The sequence below is a fragment of the Carettochelys insculpta genome, chromosome 1 (genome assembly GCF_033958435.1).
Source record: "Carettochelys insculpta isolate YL-2023 chromosome 1, ASM3395843v1, whole genome shotgun sequence".
NCBI lineage: Eukaryota > Metazoa > Chordata > Testudines > Carettochelyidae > Carettochelys > Carettochelys insculpta.
Genome location: NC_134137.1, coordinates 155,146,022 through 155,160,457, shown reverse-complemented (window position 1 = coordinate 155,160,457; position 14,436 = coordinate 155,146,022). Strand labels below are relative to the sequence as shown.

The 14,436-nt window shown below is 42.4% G+C and overlaps 1 protein-coding gene across 1 annotated transcript in view; it reads right to left on the bottom strand.

The window, feature by feature from the left end:
• Nucleotides 1–2,420: 2,420 nt before the first annotated feature.
• PHEX (phosphate regulating endopeptidase X-linked) overlaps nt 2,421–14,436 on the bottom strand; it is a 168,295-nt gene continuing 156,279 nt past the window's right edge. Inside the window, exons 18-22 of the mRNA XM_074983374.1 lie at nt 13,034–13,164; nt 9,299–9,364; nt 7,515–7,619; nt 5,542–5,618; nt 2,421–3,421 (exon numbers count right to left, since the gene is read on the bottom strand). Coding sequence (XP_074839475.1) covers nt 3,319–3,421; nt 5,542–5,618; nt 7,515–7,619; nt 9,299–9,364; nt 13,034–13,164 — 482 coding nt within the window. The 3' untranslated portion in view covers nt 2,421–3,318. The remainder of the gene's footprint in view (nt 3,422–5,541; nt 5,619–7,514; nt 7,620–9,298; nt 9,365–13,033; nt 13,165–14,436) is intronic.

The following is a 14,436-nucleotide window of genomic DNA, read 5'->3' as shown; positions in this document are numbered from 1 at the left end:
AGCTATGCATCTGTTTGATGCAGTTGTCGATTGTGTTCCTTGTTGTTGATTTAAATCGGTGCAGTGTCAAGCAGTTTGTTGTACCCAGGTTCAACTCACTCTCAATCATTGTAAGGGTTTTTCCCTTTTGGCCTCTCCTGTAGCTGGTTTGGGCTGTGCATTTGGCCTCAGACTGGTGTCCGCACACTGAAATAAGTATCAAGCCAGTCATTTGTCTTGTTTTTTTTTTTTCCCAAAGATTGACAGAGCTGCATCATAGATTGTGTTCTTCAGGTGCTCCCACTTCACCTAGGAACTTGTGGCACAATCACTGGTGTTGAGGCCCTGTTGTAGTACTGCTGTACTAACTTGGTCTGCCATAATCTAACTTCTGGAAAGAGTCACTACTCTTGGCATTAAATACCTCAGGCACAGAAACGTTAGTCAGCAAATATGGACAAAGCCTGTGTCCTCTTTCATCGTTCCCCCTCAGAATTACTGCAGTTCACAAATGCATTTCATCTGAGGGTCTTTTGTGGCTCTGAGACCTAAAATCTTATTTTACAAAGAAACAATCCAAGTACTGCCTTGGCCATTTCAGTAGGAATTGAGTTTGTACCTCCATCCTGCAAGTGACTCCAGGGATAGATCCCACCGGCTACAGTGGAGCTCCACAGATGCCTACCGGATTGCTTGTGTGATTAGGTCTCCCACAGGGCAAACTGTGCTTTAAAAAGTTCTTAAGAAGTCAGCCCTTGTAGGCTCAAATCCTGTTTATACAATAGGTTGCCTGTCAGTCTCTACGGCACACGCCTAGCAAGGCTGGTTTTCTAACCATAGCTTTGTTTAAGGATATAGGAGCTGGGTGCTGGGAAGCGGTTATTTGCATTATGTTTTTGCATGTATATGGCATGGCAGGGCATATGTATATGCATGGCAGGGCATACAGGAAAAACTAAAAATCTTGAAAGAAAACGCACTGTCATGAAACTGTTTTTGAAAACTCAAGAGTGAAATTAGGGTGAAATACTGGCCCAATTTATGTAACTGTCCAAACTCTTAGCAATTTCAATTGGGTCAAGATCTCACTCCTGAACTTTACATCATTTATTTAAAGTGAACCTGAATAATGTCAGTATTTGGATCCAGAGCATGAATGTATTCAATCATCAATTTACTAAAACCAGTAACCTAAGAGCAACTCTATCATACATGGAGTCCCATTTAGTTCACTAGCATAAGGAATCCTGATTTCTGTACTTGAGGGCTGTATGAGATGTACTGACCCTCTCAAGAACATCTCTGGTAAATAATTTCAGGAAACATTAATGTACATTTCAGTGGAGTGGATTTTGGAGGTAGCTGGCAAATGTTTTTCTCTTTCTGGAGAGAATTTTGACTTTTTAGTGAAATATTTTGGTCAAAAATATTAATATGATTCAGAAATGCTGTTGCAATGCCCCATGGGACATATAGATCAGGTCCTTAAAGTCCTATTCTGCTTTCTGGGCTATGGTCCTTGGGTGGACTGCATTTCCCCAGCACTTCGCCTCCCCACATGTGCGGGACAGAAAACAAGACAACTTTAATGAAAAATTTTATTTGATAGAAAAATGGATTTTTGACTAAAGCCAGTTTTGCTGGAAATTTTTCAGTCAGCCTTATTCAGTAACCTCTACCCCATTTCAGCACTGGTAATACTTTTTTAAAAGCAAGCCATTTAAAGGGGAAGATTTTTTTGTAACTACTACAGTAAAACTTCTGACAACATGAAATTGTTATTTTTTGTAAAAATCAGTTAAGCCCTGTATATGATACCTAAAATCCATGCCTATATATTTCCTTGAGCAAGTGGTTATTTTTGCTTGCCTTTCTTTCCTACCTACTACATAATATAGTTTATCACAATAGAAAACATGCTTTTAGGGATATTATTGGTGGAAATCAGATGAAGGACTGAAGCGGACTGATTACATACCACTTCTGGAAAAGTTGTCTGTATCTGAATAAGTCTTGTGAGGCAAACAAACCAAACATTGCAGACATCAAGTTCTTGAGTCACACCTCTCACTTTCCGAATGGGTATGGGTGGATTTCACCCCGTGCAGAAACCTCATACACAGGTGATGATAGCCCATTGGTGGCCTCCAATGTACACAACACACACTAATAAGGTGGGGCTTGAGCTGCTTGGGTGCCTAAGCAACTGCTTATTAGTAGTGCTCACATCCCATACAAGTCTTACATTTCTCTCAAACCCTAGTTCATAAGGCTCAAGTAGGACTTAGGTAGTACATAGGCCATTTAGTAGTTATTAGTGGTGCCACCTTCGCATTCAGCCCGTGTGCAAGGATGAAATATGCACCATGTTGTAAATCAACAAGAAGTCCTGTGGCACCTTATAGACTAACAGCTATTTTGGAGCATAAGTTTTTGTGGGCAAAACCAGGTCTTTGCCCACGAAAGCTTATGCTCCAAAATAGCTGTTAGTCTATAAGGTGCCACAAGACTTCTTGTTGTTTTTGAGGATACAGACTAACTCAGCAACCTCTCTGCTACATGTTGTATATGTGTGCCCCTTTGGAACAGGCATCAAAGCTACACATAATGATTCTGGAGTTTCACAATGACAGGAATTCCCTGCTCCAGCTCAATTTTCACACTCAGATTTTCACCATAAGGTGCTATTAAGGCACTCATGAAGAATCTGACAAGTAATTTTTGTGATTAGTCAATGCAGAGGGAAACAATGGGGAGCTACTCCAATCTCCGGCATTGATCCGACTTCTGAAATTGAATTTATGTAAGACCTCCTGTCTTAACATCATGCAAAACCATTTATGGCATGCTCTGCAATGACAACATACATTACAGAATGCTGTGTGGCACAGAAGATCAGCACTGGCTAGGTAGCAGTTCTCAGGAACTAAGGAAATCTGGAAGGCTGAATTTGTATGGGAACATTTTGCTCAGCCTCCCTGCAAAGCAATGGCTTAAAATTGGATTCTACCATTTAGCTCTTGCTAAACTATAGATCAGAAAGTAGACTGAGTAATGGCAGCAATCCATCAAGAGCAATCCAACTGTGGCACGTCAATTTTTTTTTCCTGAATCCACTTTCTCTTGTCCAATTTGTAAAGCTTTCAAATCATGAACAGACAATGGTTAGATTTGTGCAGGTCCTCCACTTATATGGTAACAATGCATTAAAAAACAAAAACAAAAAAAACCCTCTCCATATTGCTACATGTTGTTCTGAAGCTGTAAGGAGAGAGTTAGAGGTCAGAAACAGCAGTTTGTATAAAAAAAGCCTCTTGGCATTGGATTTAAAAAGACCATCTACCATAGCCGACAGGATTGTGCACCTCTGTTCATGGTAGAATTTACTGGGCAATTGAAAGCTTTACGGAACTCCTCGAAGTTGCTCATTGCACCAATGACTCTAAAAAAATGGAAAAAAGAAAGAAAACACAATGAAATTATACAGTGGAAATCTTGCAGAGTTCAATTGATGTTTTATGTTTCAGATTATGTTCTCTTTGTGGAAATTAGATTTTCTGTTCCCTTTACTCTCAGGCATTGGAAAAGTTTTGAATTTTAAGGAGAGTCTTCCTTTAAATTAACATAAGGCTGATATTATTTAACCTAAGGCACTGACATTGCTCTGGAAGAAACTACAGTGAAGTCAGTGAGAATGTCCAAATCTAACTCATAGCATTCAGGGAAGGTGCCAGATTAACAGGATAATGTAATGAAATTTGTCTTTTGTCACTTGACAAACAAGTGCAGAACAGAAAAGATGAGCACAATGGTTCTTAAAACAGACTCCTTTACAACTGTCCTGGAAATATCCCTACATCTCAGCCTGACAAGACCACCTCCAATCGAGACAATAGTTCCCTCTCTGTATGCAGAGAGTCCTTGACCTCCCTTTCCTGATCTCTCTAATTTCATGATGCCAGGTAGGATTATTTTCCCATTGGTAAAATTATATTTTGTTTACTCCTAGCATTTGTGGCCTCTTAATATTTAATAATGTGAAGCTTGAAATGGTACTAAAATAAGTGAATATCTGGGCTAATGGTATAAGCATATCTACTATGCAATTAATCATGTGCCTCTTCATCCTCTGTCTGCAGTGAACTAGCACTTTCTCTCCAGTCCATACCAACAGCCTTTCAATGTAGCTCAGCATGGTAGAAATGAAATTCCCATCGCATAGACTGGACTTCCTGCTGGTAGGGATACTTACAGTGGGGTTAAAAAAAAGTGAATTTAGTTTAGTGGGGAGAACTGCACTGTACTATCAGACTGCATATAAAGTATCAGCAAACATTAGGATTTCAGATACATATTCAGGGCCTGGATATACAAACTTTGAAGACAAAGACTAGGAAATTCTGCTTGTAATATCAGCCACTTAAATAAGCTCCCCAGAACTCTGCCTCCCATTTAGCACACAGGTTTTCAAACTGTGGGGTGCACCTCCCCAGGGAGATGTGTCCTACAGACTGAAAACCAGTGTCCCCTGTCCGGAGCTGGCAGATTAGAAGCTGGTGGGTTCTGCTTGGCCTGCTGAGGCCTGGACTGTCTATGAACCGGGAGTCAGCATGCTGGTTGGCTGCCCGGCACACCTCTCTGCCCTGCTTCCTAAGCCTGCTGCCCCTGGGGGACAGGCTTGCAGTCACACAGCCTGAGCACTGAGCTCAGCCATGCAAGCCTGCATCCACCCCAAGCACTGGGTGCCCACCCCAAATCACTCCTGCCAGCTCCAAAACCAAGCTGCGAGACGGAGAAACCTCAGGGTTACCGGATTTGAAGTTCCCAAATAGAGGACACTACCAGCACAGGAGGAGCTGGAGGAAGTATTGAAGGGATACCAATGGCAGGGGCACCCACTGAAGCAAGGCTGCCAGTGCTGGGAAGGGATGGGTTGGCTTGACAGGGAAGCCCCAGCTGCAGTTGCTGCCAAGGGGATGCTGCATGTGAGGAACCAGTTTTCTGTCCCCGATTCCTATATCCCCTTTTCCCCCACCCCCTCCACTCCCTTACTCCATCCTCCTCCCACAGCTCTTAACTCCTTCCCCCCCCCGGCCCCCTTCCTTTATCTCCTTCCCCATCCCCTTCACACAACTCTCACATCCCTCTTCCCTCTCCACCGCCTCTTCCCCCTCCACCGCCTCTTCCCCCAAACTCTTTCTTCTTCCCCAATGTGCCCCCTGCAGGCACACACCACTGCACAGAAAACAGGATGATGGCCATCTAGCGCCTCCAGCAAACAGAGAAAAGAAAGCCAACCAGCACTAGGACCCAGGAGGTGGTGTCCAGCTGCAGAGGCATGAACACCATGCAGGAGAAGCAGCTGAATACCTCTCCTTTGTTAGCGGCTGGGAGCTCTGTTTGGGGGGAAAACGCTCCCTACACCACCACCTTATGTCCAGGGACCCTGGTTGACACTGCTGAGCCCTATCTTTGGCTGCATCATTACTGTGCCTCCACCAGCTCTGCCCCTCTACCCTAGTTACAACTGTCTACCTTTGACAGATGTATTATTTACTTTACCTGAACTGAGGAGGGCTGTGAACTCCAGTATAGATTTGCTCTCTTGCAGACTCTGGTCTGAAGGAATTGCATCTCACCTGAGGCAAGACGGGGGGGGATGACAAGTATGCACATTATTTGGAGGACACATTTTTTTCAAAAAATAATTGCTCCTGATTCGTGTAATACTATAATATAAATGAACTGGCCAGAAACCATACCACATTCTTTTTTCTTTCCCCTCTATCAGCTTCCTAGACACCTACGTAATTTAAAACCATGCTGATTTTCATATACTCTCTACAGATTCAAGTCTCTAACCCACTGCTGTTCCCCATCCACTCACACAGATCATCTAATCCTAGCTTTCTTGCTTACCCTGTCTCTTGAGATTCACTGAGAGTCACTTCTTGTCTTGGGCTTCACCATCTGGAACTCTTTTCCCTCCCTTTTGACCACTGTGACTCGTCTTGATTTCAAAGCTCTAAGGTGTATCTATTAAAGATATGATCTAATGATGTTTCTCTGAAGACGACCCAATTGTGAGTGCAAGTACTGAATTATCCCCTTGTCTGCTGTACCTGCTATACCATAGCAGACTTTGTGAGTTGGTCAAGCACCCAATCCTTTGCATGATATAAAATGAATTCAGTGATATTGTGTGTCCACACTGGTACCTCTTTTCTAAAAGTGTGCTAAATATACAGAGGGCACCAGCAGGCAATCTTAGGGTGCGTCTACACTAGCCAGCTACTTCGAAGTAGCCGGCACAACGTCGAAAGAGAACGCATCGCGTCTACACGCGCCGTGTGCTATTTCGACGTTGAAATCAACGTTAGGCAGCGAGATGTCGAAATCACTATTCCCATCCGAAGATGGGAATAGTGCCCTACTTCAACGTTCAACGTTGAAGTAGGGCCTGTGTAGACAATCCGCGTCCCACTACTTCGAAATAGCGGTGTCCTCCATGGCGGCCATCAGCTGAGGGGTTGAAAGATGCTCTGTCCAGCGCCTGTGGGCTCTATAGTCATCGCGTGCAGCAGCCTTTAGCCCAGGGCTGCTGCTGCTGCTGCTGCTGCTGCTGCTGCTGGGGGTCCATGCTGCGTGCACAGGGTCTGCAACCAGTTATCGGCTCTGTGGATCTCGTGCTGTGCAGGCTGAGTGTATCTGGGAGGGGCCCTTTAAGGGAGCGGCTTGGGGCTTTGCTGGCCCCTTATTTCGACGGGGAGCACTTGTGTGTGTGGACGCTCCGCATTTCCTTCTGGGGCAGCTCCTTTCGATGTTCTCTGTTGCTATTTTGACATTGAACGTTGATGGCACCAGTCCTGGAGGACGTGTAGATGATACGCATCGAAGTAGCCTATTTCGGTGTCCTTACTTCGAAACAGGCTACTTCAACATAGTGTGCTAGTGTAGACGTAGCCTTAATGTACAGCAGACAAAGTGAGCAAACTTTCCAAAATGTCTCTCTCCTCCATTGCTTAGTTTCACTGAACAACATGCCCAGTTTCCCAAACTGAAGGCCTATTGCTTTCACTCCAGCAGTCTGGAGTTCCGGAAGTCAGATAGTCAAACCTCTGAAAACTTACAAAGGTCTATAGAGGCAGAAAGTGGTTGAAAAGCTATCAAGGATAGGATGAAGGCTTGAAGACTACGGAGAGGAAGAGGCTTACGAGAGAGAGGGACATGGCTGTCTCGACACCTATGTTCAAAAGCTGGAATCATTTCATTGGGAGATGTAAGGGAGTACTACATTGCCAAGGAAGTGTGTACAAAAGTTTGGGGGTGAGATGAGAGATGCATGAAATCCTTGAAAGGATACAGAAGGAGAAAAAAATATACACATTTAGGAAAAACAAGACTCTTTGTTCATCCAATAAAATCTCTTGTTTTGAAGAAAATGTCTGTTGAGGATGAGGAGTGTTTTTAAACCAAGCAGACTGTGCAGCAATCTAATGGATATGTCAACTTGAAAATTTGTTTTTATTACTCACATGAGCATAACTAAGAAAGAAGAGCTGATTGTGGGTGAATTCAATGCCTGGTAACAAGTCTTCCTCTTCTCCTTGTCTCTTTTCTTCAATCCATTTCCGGTAGGCCTGATTAAAGAGGTGCAATGAGTACTGTTCAGTACATACAGAGTATAAGGGCAGATTTTTACCGTACTGAGCTTCAATTTTTTTCCTGCAAGCACAAAGAAATAAAACAGCTGCCTACTGTGATGCTGGCAGGCCAGCTGCCAGCTCATGCCAAGGTCCTCATGTCTCAACTAGATTGTTACAGATACAGATCTGTAATTTGTCTGGTTTACTTGTGAATCATTATTATTCAAATTGGTGTTTGAATTATGAGAGTTTAGTTTCCATCACATGCTCATGAATTGCTGAATACATTAATCTTAATTGTGATGTCTGTGTTTCATACTGTAACATAATGCTTGAGTGGCTGTGTTATGAGCCTCTGTGACTGTATGAATCACCACATGCAGAGGGACACTAATTAGTTGAAGACCTGCATTTCTACAGAAAGTGTTATGCCCCTCCAGAAAAATAAAGCTATCAGTACCAGGTTGGGTGCCCTTTAGAACTGGAAACTCCCCATATCTGGAGTGAGGCATTGCCATCAAAAGGACGATAGATTTGTATTGTTATTCTGCTCTCCTCCCAGAGGAGAGGAGTCATGCAAGTGGGCTACTCCCTTCAGATGAGTTTTGCAGCTCAGATCACATGGCAGGAACACAATTAAAACTACCACCAAAAGGAAAGAGATATCTCTGTATTGATTGGACTCAGGGTAGGAAGTGGAAGGTGTTTTTAAGCACAAGCGAAAGATCCTCTGCTGCTTAACCAGGGTTAGCCCGAAAGGTCAAATAGAGCTTGTTGATTATAGCAGCCTATGTTACCTTTAGACAGGGCTTTTTTTCAGCTGGAATGGCACAGAACAGCATTCTGGCACCCTTTTTCCCTGGGTGGGGCAGGGCACCACACCAGGAGTCACTCTGGTAGCTCACACATGGCCAGGCCATGCTAGAAGTCACTTTGGGAGGCTTGTGCATGGCCACGCTGCACCAGGAGCCACTCTGGGCAAGAGAGCAGAGGAGAGACTGGCAGCTCCTGTGTGAGGTAGGTGGGGGGAAGTTTGGGGCTGCGGAGGGGTTCAGCCTGGGGGCAGAGGTGTGATTTGAGGTTATGCGAGGGCTTCAGCCTACGGATGGCTGTCAATTTGAGGCTGTGGGGAGGGTAAATCTGGGAGTGGGGGACAGGTTGAGACAGCAGAGGGATTAGGTCTGGGGATGGAGGTGGGGGCAGTTTGATGCTGTGAGGGGTTAAACCACCTGGTGGTGGGAGGGGGAACAGTTGAGTTCTGACACCTTTTTTTCTAGGAAAAAAAGCACCACCTTTAGACATCTGTGATTGTAACAGTTCATGGATTTAACCTTGTAAATAATTCCCTGTTTTCCTTTCTCTATATAATTCATGTTCAGTTAGTGCATTGTGTGTGTGCGTGTCTTTGGGATTAGGATTAACCTGAATGTTACTGTGATTCTTGGTGTAAAAGGTTATTTATCATAGAGATATGCTCAGTCGGCTGATGAGACAGACCAGAGTATCCAAGGGGATGGCCTATGACCTTATGTTAAGTTTATTGGTGCAGCTGGTTGGTGAGATCCAAGTTTGCAACTCACAAACAATTAGGACATTGTTCCCTGGTTTTTAACGTCTGCTTCCTAGAATTGGTATTCATGCTCGTGTGTCACCATGGGGAAGGTTACACCTACCCTAAAAGCCTCTCGCAAACCTCCATTGTCGGCAATGTTTTCTGCCAAAGTCCTCTTCCCTTTCACCTGGCAGAAAGAGAGAACATAATTCCTCTAATATGTTTCTAAATTTCACTTCAGGGAAAATCAAACAAAGGTTATAGGTCAGATCCTCAGCTAAGGTAAATGAATAGCTCTGATGAAGAAAATCACTTTCCTATGTGAAAAATCAAATCTATACTCATGCCATCTCTGTATTCTCCTGCTGCCAGTTGCTCTGGTTCTCTAGTTAGATTCCAGAAGCATAGTGGCATGATGCAGAAACAATGCCTCAGAGAATCTGGTCTGTGAAATTCGATCTGAGTATCCATTTTTTTCCATCCATGTCTGTGCTGCTCTCATTACATCTGGGAATTTGAAAAGTTTTCAACTTATTTGGCAAACTACATTTATTTCTCCACATAACTTATCTACTGCTGGAGGGACAGTAACTATCCATAGTATGATATAAAACGGTAGAATTCAAAGCAAATGTCAGGGAGAAAAAGCAAAATGGATAGTCTACACAATGCTTTTTACAAATTTAGAAAGAAGTTGCAAATTCTTTTTTTACTAATATTGCTTCCAGCAACTGTAAAAAAAATCATGTTACAAAAATCGGTCCCATCTAAACACTGATAAACCTAATATCCTGATGTTACAGTATTTAATATAATTTGGAAAAAAAAAACTCCCATTCTCTGTGGAGTAGAGCAGTATCCATTATCACCAGACCAATAAGGATTTTCAAGTTATCAGACTGCATTCATAATTCATTGGTTTTTCCTCCAACTTTTTATACAAAAATGGGAGTGTTAGAGAATTACAGGATCAAATTTAGAATCAAATTAATTAAAATATGATTCCAAAGCAACAGCTGATAAAATGGTATGAAGCAACAGATTGAAATTTAGAACAGGACAAATTATCAGTGGCACAAAGATCTTATCAAAAGCCTCTGGAGTAAATGGGAGTCTTTCTATTGGCTTCAGTGAACTCTGGATCAAATCTCTGAGATGGCTGTGGCTAAAAGGGGTTGTGATAGTGATAGGAGAACAAGAGAATTTTTTAATCCCAGATTTCTTTGATGTTGGCAGAATCTACAACTATGTCTATTTCCATATCTACTTTTTTCATTAAGCACCTTGTTTGGAGACCTTTGGCTGTGTCTACAGTAGCTCCCTACTTTGAAGGGAGCATGGTAAGTAGGGTGTTGAGAGATTATTAATGAAGTGCTGTGGTGCCTATGCAGCACTTCATTAAACTAATTCTCCCCTGTGGCAACTTCAAACAGTTAAACTTTTGATGAGTAATTTTGAAGAGTAAAGGGACTTCAAAGTTGCCCAGGCACTTCGAAGTACTGGCGGGTTAGCCGCGGCTACACAAAATCCGGCACTTTGAAGTTTAACACTTTGAAGTTGCCGCGGGGGAGAATTAGCTTAATGAAGTGCTGAATATGCACCACAGCACTTCATTAATAATCTCCCAACACCCTGCTTACCATCCTCCCTTCAAAGTAGTGAGCTAGTGTAGACACAGCCTTTTTGTTTGACATTGAAAGAGGTGTTAGGGGAGGAAACGACACCTGAAAAAGTAAAGTAAAAGTGAAAAGAAAAAGTAAAAGCAAAGTAAAGTGATCGCATATAGATAAATTGCAGGACATATCAATAATAAAGACGTTAAATATAGAGGGTAGAAAGCAGCCTTTGAATGTCCCTCCCTTAAAACAGAAGTTCCAAGAAAAGAAGAGAAAATTTTCCTATCTTATCCTATCCCAAAAAAGTGTTCAGAGTTGTGGCATATAGAAATCTGTGTTGGAATGGCATACTATCACCTTATGAATGGGGGCAGTTTCCTTGAATGCTTGGGGATTCTGTAGGAAAGTGTGTAATGTTGGAGCAGCACAGTCAGGAAAAAGCAAACTAGCATAATGTTAGGTAAGTTGTGCTTCTGCATTAGGGAGCAGCCTGCTTTGTCTCCCTCTGGCTACATCTACACTAGCCCCAAACTTCGAAATGGCCACGCAAATGGCCATTTCGAAGTTTACTAATGAAGCGCTGAAATGCATATTCAGCGCTTCATTAGCATGCGGGTGGCCACGGCACTTCAAAATTGACGCGCCTCGCCACCACGCGGCTCGTCCTGACGGGGCTTCTTTTCAGCTGATGGGAATAAGGGGACTTCAAAGTAGGCGGGGTCCTTTCAAAAAGGAGCCCTGTCGGGACGAGCCGCGCAGCGGTGAGGCGCATCAATTTCGAAGTGCCGCGGCCGCCCACATGCTAATGAAGTGCTGAATATGCATTTCAGCGCTTCATCAGTAAACTTCGAAATGGCCATTTGCGTGGCCATTTCAAAGTTTGGGGCTACTGTAGACACGGCCTCTGTGTGGGTTAGTGTATATCATTCTGAATTCTAAGAAATGAAGTAGTGTTACATTCCAATGTTCCAAAAAGAATATTTTTATCTAACATACTTGTGCATCCACCCTGAAGTATAACAAAAACAACCACCCTCAAAGTGCAGTATAATGCTTCATGGGAAAAGAACTATATATCTCCACCTCAGCAAAGTCCTGCAGGTGACAGGTTTGTGCTATGGTTTCAACAGACTTTCTTGCATTACCAGCAGTGCCTACAACTTCATGCATTGGGAGGGTCCAAATCCTCCTCACCGCTGTCAAAAAGCAATACTGATGGATGGATCAATAGCCTCAGCATGGAATGTGTGGCTGAGTTCCAGCAGCTCCACATTTTCTGGGGCTAAAATGATGATACTTGTGGGGATGAGGGTGGTTAGCTGAAACGTCTAACAAACACCTGGAAATATTTTAGTTTATAAATGGATTGCTAGCCAGTACTTCACACTAGCGCCATTGGATTACTGATTGGTCTGTGGCCCATCATTATCATTCAGATGATGAACAACTTATTGTGAGGAGGTGCTGGATCTGGTGGGTTAAATTCTCTTTTGAAATGCATATATGGGGGTAGAAACTGAGTTTTAGGAATATGGATTTAACTCTTAAATAAAAAGAGATTAAAATTTTGGCCCCATTGAAGTCACCAGGAGTTCCGCAAATGTTATCAGTCGGGCCAGAATTCCATACCCAGAATCCCTGTGTATGCTCCCTTCAAGAAAAGTATAGAACAGTTGTTATTTCTATTTCCTTTTTCAATCCTATAGTTGCTGTGAATGATTGGTTTTGATTAGTAACATGTCCACACATACATGGCAAGAGTTGAATGTGATATAAGTTGCGTCTTGTGTCTCTGCACTATAATTTTAATTTATTTTCTGATTTCTTGGGTGGGATTGCTACATGGATCTCAAGTACATTATTTCTTCTTTGTAAAAATTGAAACTAGATAGTGGCTGCTACAATCACTTTTCTATGCTGACACAGCCATCACAGGGCATTTAACATATGCATCTCCATTAGATTACTCCTACTGCTTTGCTTCAGCCACTCATACGACATACATTTTTTAAATCACTAGGAGAAATAATTTAACCTTTTCAACAAAGGTGGGGGTAATGACATCCCTTTGTACTTTGTCCTAAGAATTTAACAAGTGAGTTTAATTAAACAAATGTGCTCCCCTCAAAGCATTTGTTATGAATAGCCCTTTCATTTGCAGTATTCCAACATGCTGAACATCATGAAAAAGTACTTAGAGAAAAACTACCGGGGACTTTAGCCACTGGCATGTTACATACATTTAAGCCTGCTCTCTTCCAGTAATACTTATTGTACTGGTTAATCATGCATTTTGTCTTCTCTTTGAAATTTTCTTCAGACTCAGTGGACCACCAGGGGTCTAAATTTCCATTTTTGTCGTACTTACGACCTAAAACCAAAAGACATTTTTGAGAAAAATATACTTTTTAGCATTTGTAGCATAACATGGACACAAATACAAAAAATGAGAAGAGTAGAACAGACACATTAGTTTGTACACAATTGCCTTTTCAGCTCAATTTACTTAGATTTCCTGATTCTTGTCACTCAGCAAAACGTAGTACTATGGAAAACAAACTCCAGCCAATGCCACTTCATCAGTGGATCTCATGAAAATGCAATAATAGGCATGTCATTCACTTAATAAGAAAAAGGCAGGTTCATTCTAAGAGGGCATGGTGTTGTTTATCTGTGTACTTTGTTTTTCATATAAATTATTCTGAGAGATGCCCAAGTCACATACTGTACTTAGGCTTCTTCCTCTAAAAAAGCACTGTAAAATAATGCTAACACCAGTATGTCACTCTGCACCAAAAATCCTACACAAAAGGATTGCATATATATGATTGAGAATATAGACCAGAGAGTCTTTTGGGAATGTTGATGCACTTGATGGAAATAACACAGCTTGGCTATGTCTACACTAGCCAAAAACTTCGAAATGGCCATGCAAATGGCCATTTCGAAGTTTACTAATGAAGCACTGAAATACATATTCAGCGCCTCATTAGCATGCGGGCGGCTGCGGCACTTTGAAATTGACGCGGCTTGCCGCTGCGCAGCTCGTCCAGATGGGGCTCCTTTTTGAAAGGACCCTGGCTACTTCGACATCCCTTTATTCCTATGAGCAGATGGGAATAAGGGGACTTCGAAGTAGCCAGGGTCCTTTCGAAAAGGAGCCCTGCCTGGATGAGCCGCGCAGCGGCGATCCACATCAATTTCGAAGTGCCATGGCCGCCCGCATGCTAATGAGGCTGTGAATATGTATTTCAGTGCTTCATTAGTAAACTTTGAAATGGCCATTTGCATGGCCATTTCAAAGTTTTTGGCTAGTGTAGACATGGCCCTTGACTCTCAGATCCCAGGGTACATTTGCATAGCTGGAAATTGGAGAATAGGGAATTCTACAACAGTAACTGAGGACAGAATTTCCTATTCTGGTTAGAGTATCATAATGATGTAATGATCTGTGAGCCCAAATAGAATCTAGCATTTAGAATCCTAAACTATTTAGACTCTGCAGCATGAATAAGAGTAGAAGCAGGAAAACTTCATTTGTAACTAACGTAATCAAATATGTGACTCTGAATATACCCACAGATATGACTTGCAGAGGATGATAATGTTGTTTTTAAATAGCCATTTCTCAGAAAAAATATTT